Source organism: Meleagris gallopavo, chromosome Z, assembly GCF_905368555.1.
Source record: "Meleagris gallopavo chromosome Z, MGAL_WU_HG_1.1, whole genome shotgun sequence".
NCBI lineage: Eukaryota > Metazoa > Chordata > Aves > Galliformes > Phasianidae > Meleagris > Meleagris gallopavo.
Window position 1 is genome coordinate 64,147,490 of NC_139435.1, and position 6,122 is coordinate 64,153,611.

Sequence of the window (6,122 nt, forward strand, 5' to 3'; positions counted from 1 at the left end):
GGAATGTTGAGACTCTGCTTTTAGACTTCAGATGTCCCGCTTATCTGGGAATAACAACCTTCCCTAGGCAGAATGCCGCTTTGCTGAGACTCTGAAGTAACTGCTGAAGCAATGCAATTTGCACGTGCAAAGCAATCATGTAAGGCAAACACTACAGAAGATGTTAATTTCTCTTTATTTGTTTGAAGATGTTATTTTTGGAAAGGTGTCCCTCGCCCCCGCTGCTGACAGCTCTCCCCGAGCTCTCCTACAAAGATGGCAGTGTGCAGCGGTGGGAGGTTCTGCCTGAGTGCGCCTGGGTGCAGTTGCTGGCGCCTGAAGCAGCGTTTTGGTGTAGGCCATGATGGCTACGGCCACTGGAGCTGGAAGCCGCCTGGCAGCTTCCTAGCGGAGTTGGCAGGCCCTGGGCCTTCCCACGGCGGTCCAAGAGCCTCGTCTTCTCTCCTTTCCTGTAGGAACCAAGAAGAAAGACGTTCAGCTCTGGGCTGGAGAAGGAGGGACAGAAATGCTGCAGGGCTTCTCTCAGGCCTGCAGTCTGGGGATGTGCTGCCCAGCACACACCCTGCTCCGTGTGATGCCCAGGGGCCCTTGTGCCGCGGCCCATCTGCAGCGAGAGTGCCCACCAGCCAGGGGAAAGGCGGGCAGGAGGAGGCCCAGCCCCGCAGCCCATGGAAGCCCGGACAACGGGTCTGGGCTCAGGGCCTCCTGACGCTGCTCCCGGGCCTCTGCAGGAGCCGGCACACACTTACTGTTCCCGTGATGTCCCCGGGAGCTGTGGCTTGTTCTGCCACCCCTCTGGTGCTGTCTGCCCTGCAGGGCTGTGGCACCTGTCCTTCCCCTTCAGTCTCTCTCCCAGCTGCCGGTCGTAGTCCCGTCTCACGATATAGGCAGGACGAGGGTCACCCTCCAGCAGGCGGTGGAAGGGGTTCTGCAAAGGCAAAGGAGATTGTCTTAAGGAACAGTTGCAAGGAGCTGGGCTGCCCCTCAGGATGCAGTATTGCAGAAAATGACACTGAAGAGCAGAGGGCTCTCTCTCTGCAACACAGACTGTGCCCTCACTCCCTGAAGCCAAGGGCTGGCACTGGCTTCTCTGCCCGGAGGCAGGTGAGCGGGCCCCAGTGCCTCAGCTGAGGCAGGTGCCTCACACAGGCTTGGTTTAGCCTTCACGTGCCCGTGCCCAGCCAGCTGCTGCCTTTGCCCTGTGCTCTTTGCTGCAGCTCCTCTCGCACAGCAACTTGCAGGGCAGCGGGCAGACAGAAGATGCTTCCTTGCCAGGTGGCCACAGCAACGCCGCCATGTCCAGGAGCCCTGAGCTGCTCCCCTCCTGAGGAGTGCAGGGAAATGCCCTTTCCCTGAGGGCGGTCAGTGCACACTGTACCTGGCTCCTCTCCGTGCTCTGCCTCTGTGTGCACTGCTCGTACTCGCTCCAAATTTCAGCTTCGACCTCCTTGCGCTTGGAGGCCATCAGCACCTGGAGCCGTCTCGCCTCAGTCCGAGCGTGCTTCAAGCGTGCTTCCTGCAGGCCAGGGAAATACAACCATTGGCAGCGTCAGTCTTCTGGGGTTTGGGCGGGGACCCCTGGGAGGGCAGCTGCTGCTGCCATGCCTGCCCTCCTCTGGAGCCCCAGGAGGATTCAAGGATGGCAGATCAATGTCTCTGGCGTACCATTCTGGAGGTCTGCTGGGCGCTGGCAGTGGGCTTTGGCTGTCGTGCAGCCTTTTTTAGCACTTCAGCATATTCCTGTTCAAGTTGTGGCAGGAACCTAAAGAGAGACAGCCGGCTGAGCTGGTGGGAGCAGGGGCTGAAGCAGTTTCTCACCGCTGGGCTCGCAGCCCACAGCTCTGCTTCAGCAGCACAAGTGACTGTGGCTGTTGTCACTTTGCCACTTCCAGAGCCGTTTGGCAAGAGCACCACGGCTCAGGGAAACACCTCCCCGACACAACAAGCCAGAGCATGGTGTGTCCCCCACCGCCTGCCACTGCACTTCTCCAGGAGGCTCACCTGAATTTAACCCTTTGCTTTTTCTTCTCTAGCTCCTTGCGTCTTTTCTGTGACATCATGACTTGCGATGCCCTGCGCCGAGCCAGCATCACCGGATCATACACGCTCACTGCACGTGGAAAGCAAGAGAACATCACAACATCATCTTTGTGACTGTGCAGGTAAGCAGCAGTGGCAGAGCTGCTTGGCCCCGCTCGCCCACACTCATTGCCACCCCAGGAACAGAGCCACTATTTCAGGGGCTCTTTGCCCCTGTTGGACGCTGGACTCAGCCCAGATCTGCATTCCTCCTGAGCCCTTCCTGCTCTCTCTTACCCCTCTCCCAGCAGCAGGGAGACACAGGGAGGTGCTCAGAAACTCCAGGGCTTACTGGCCGGGCATGAATTCCCCAGCAGAGAAAAGGTTTCCTCATCCAGTTCAGGCACATTCACATACCTCTACGGGCACCTTCGCCCCATGGCTGCGACTCTCTTCGGGGCTTGAGGGAAGTTGTGCCTTCATATGTCTTCGAGCCCTCAACTACAATTCTGGAAACAAGAAGACACCAGTGGGCAAGAAGGCCACCAAGCTTCCTCAGTGTCTGACACAGAGAAACTGCTGGCAGGGCTCCTTGGGAGCCAGTGCCAAGCCCTTGGAAGACTCTCTGTGGGAGCTGAGGGGCACTCCAGTCTCCATCAACTTCTGCCCCCGAACTTCTGTCGCCTAGCCCTTAACAGGGGGATCCTCCTCGCTGTCCACACACCCTCCTCCCCCCTCTCTCACTCAGGGCCCATGGCCACAGACCGGCCCCATTAGACTGCTGTGTCTGGATGGATCGAGCCATGGGCCAAATGGGAGCTCTGCCAGAGAAGGGCTGCTCTTGCCTAACAACAACATTGGCAGGAGAGAGGCCTCGGCAAGAAGCTGCCACAAAGCATGAGCTGAGCAGCTGCTCCCTTGGCCGGCTGGATGCTGCAGGATGGTTGTGCTCACCTTGGCAGTATGACGCAGCCTTCCTCACTGCATCGAGTAAATTTGTTTTTGCCTCTAAACGCAATCATATTCATCATGTCGGAGTCCTGCATCGGGATAGACACAAGTGAGCAGAGGCCACAGACACATGTCTGTTGCTCCCAAGAGTGGCAAACCTCATTTGAGAGTGCTGCAGGGAGCCCTGGAGGCGTGCAAGCTCACCCCAAGAAGAGCGGGCAGCATGTTGCCCGTTGCATCCACCTGCAGTACGTAGTCATCAAAGAAGTTCATGATGACCTTCTGCCCTCTCAGAGAAAGAATGCCAAGTTTGCTGAAGAAGAAGTCAACTTCTTTCTTTCCTCGGAGGGTCTCAGCAAAGAAGAGCAGGGTCTCATGGATGCACTGCTCTACGATGGGCACGCGGAAGTAAATGCTTTCAGCAATCTCCTGGAAGTCCAACGGATACTCAAATATCTCGTCTGCAAAACAAACACAGACCAACCACATCACTCCCTGCAGGAAAAGCACGTAAGCTCTTGCCATGTCACAGGGATTTTAGCACAGCAAAATGCTGGGGCTGTGCAGTGGAGCAAAGCAAAGCAAAGCAAAATTCTTCTTACAAGGAATTTTGGTCTTAGGCTCCTTGAGCTTGTAAAACTGCTGGATGTGGCGGTTCAGCTGGAAAACGGGTCTGTCCACATCCAGAACCCAATCCTCTCCAGCGGAGGCATGAGCTGGCACAACTGCAAAGCTCCCAATTCCAATATCCACCGCCTGAAATGTCAAACAAGAAGAGGGAGACATGGCAGTGCTGGGCAGAGGTGGAAAAGGTGCTCGATGACCTGCTGGCCTTGGGCATGGTGTTGTGTGGCCTGCCCGCCGCTCAGGCGCAAAGGGGCAAGCGGGGCCACAAGTAGGAGGTAAGGCTCACCCTCTTCTCCAGCAGCTCTCTTCGAATGTAGTTGGATGTGGCCTCCCACACTTTGCAGATTTCTGGAAAGCAAAAGAAAGACCCATCACTCTTGGAGTTGGCAACGCCCAACCTTTCTGAAACCCCTTCCCCCCAGTAGAGGAGAGAGCGGGATGCGACCAAGCTCTCCCTTGCCCTCAACGAGGACTCGTGCTGCTGCAGCTTCCAGTACAGCTCTTGGTTGTGCCCAGCGAGCGGGAAGCGCACACTGCGCCCGGGGCTGGTCTGGAGAGGGAAGGGATGCGCTTTGGGGAACGGGGGTCCTGGCACCGGCAGCAGGCCTGGGCTGCCAAAGCAATCCCTGAGCCGGCGGGCACCACCCGGCAGGGCTCTCCTTGCAGACACCGGGCCCCTCCTGGGGACCTTCCTCCAGCTGCCCAGCCCCCAGCTTTCCACACCTCGTCTCCCCTCCGTCTTTGCTACCACAGCACTGCCCCAAGGGCCCCCAAGCCCTACCTGCAGTGGTGAGGTCCTTCAGTAAGGAAAGCTCCTTGGGATCCAAGGGTTCGAAGAGCAGGTAAGAGAATACCCCAGTCGCCATGCTGTGCAGCAGTTGGAGAAGCGGTGCTCACTCCCTTGCTCCTGCTCCTTGCCCCCTGGCAAGCAGCGTCTCACTCTCTCTCACAGGTTCCCCTGGCCTTCTCCTGCCAGCAGAGCAGCTCCAGTGGAGCAGAGCAGCACTGGCAAGAACAGCCCTGGCACCTCCAAGGCCTCGCTGGGAAATGTGGCCGGGGGACGCTGGGGAGAGGGACTCAGAGCTGAGCCCCACTGTGATGCCATGACGTGTCACGGACGGCTGTGGGGACCCGCCCACCTCACAGGCCCCCCACATCTTGGCCCAGCATGGGCGGGGGAGCCCAGCAAGGCCCCCAGGGGTGCTGTGCTGACACTTCTGCCCTGCATAGTGTTCTGCTCTTCGTATCTTTTGTTTGCATGGAAATAAATAGGAGGTGTTACTTTTGGAGCAAACAACATAATTCTTCTGTGGTGTAACTTGATAAATTTTATTAGCAGCTGCTAGGGATTTTGTCTGTGAGTAAACACTATCTGCTGGCCGTAAACAGAACAGTCTGTTAGAGTCATAGAATTGCTCAGGTTGGAAAACACCTTCAAGATCATCCAGCCCAAGCACAACCTAACCATACTACCCTAATTCTGCCAACCCTGCACTAAATCATGTCTTTGAACACCACATCCAAACGGTTTTTAAAGTCATTCAAGGATGATTGCTTGACCTCACTGAAGCTAGCTGCTTCGGAGTTGTCCCGGCCAGAACCGCAGCGACTGACCGCGAGGTACAGCGGCAAATCCATGCGTTCTTTTATCCGTGGAACCGCGAGGTGACAGGACAACCCGGCAGCTCTCGCGAGAGCGGCGGGCGTGAAGTGGACGTTGCCCGGGCAACCGCTCTGCATTCACGCGCTCTTCCTAGAAAAAGCCTCAGGGGCGGAGAGGAGAAGTCGGGTTGTGTGAATCACGTTGGCAGTTTAGACAGGGGAAACGCTAAGCCACTTACTGGCGCGACTACACCGGGGGGAGGATTGTCACTCTCTCAAGCGAGTGATTTTCAGGGCAAACTCCGAGCGGATCATCGAGCAGGCAGGGCACGTTGCCATATAAGGAAGGACTTAACACTTAGCACTTAACAGGTCATTTAACAGGTCGTTGCTCTCTGGACACACTGAGGTGCAACCATGGTCACCACAAGGCGGCGAGCTGCTGTTAAAAGGGACGTGGAGACTCATTCTGAAATGTCCATGCCGCAGTTCAGGCCTCAGGCTACAGAGAATGCCTTGCCCTGTCACTGCTACAGGAGGGCAGCCGGGATACCAGCTGAGTGCGGTGTGAGCAGGTGGATGGTCTGCTCAGCCTGGTGCTAGAGCTAAAGGAGGAAGTAGAAAGGCTGAGGAGCATCCGGGATTGTGGGAAGGAGATCGATTGGTGGAGTCGCCCTCTACCATCTCTACAGGAAGGGCGTGGGGGAGATGCTCCTCATGCAGTGGGGGATCATCTGCTGTCTCACAGTGGGGTGGGAAGGGGTGACCTCAAAGACAGCGAGGGATGGAAACAAGTCCTTGTTGGAGGCACCAGCCAAACTGCCCCTCAGCCTGTCCCACCTCACATCACCATCAACATCAGCCTTCCCAGGTGCCCTTACATAACAGGTATGAGGCTCTGGAGCTGGATGTTGGTGAAAGTC

The 6,122-nt window shown here is 57.0% G+C and overlaps 1 protein-coding gene across 1 annotated transcript; it reads right to left on the bottom strand.

Annotated features, from left to right (window-relative positions):
- Nucleotides 1-247: 247 nt before the first annotated feature.
- LOC109363817 (uncharacterized) lies at nucleotides 248-4,463 on the bottom strand. Its single transcript, XM_085213735.1, has 11 exons — nucleotides 4,379-4,463; nucleotides 3,884-3,945; nucleotides 3,573-3,726; nucleotides 3,175-3,431; nucleotides 2,974-3,059; nucleotides 2,437-2,528; nucleotides 2,002-2,110; nucleotides 1,666-1,762; nucleotides 1,379-1,516; nucleotides 750-928; nucleotides 248-449 (listed from the first exon to the last, which is right to left on the bottom strand). The coding sequence occupies exons 1-11, from the start codon at nucleotides 4,461-4,463 to the stop codon at nucleotides 248-250; spliced, it is 1,461 nt and encodes a 486-aa protein (XP_085069861.1).
- Nucleotides 4,464-6,122: the final 1,659 nt, after the last annotated feature.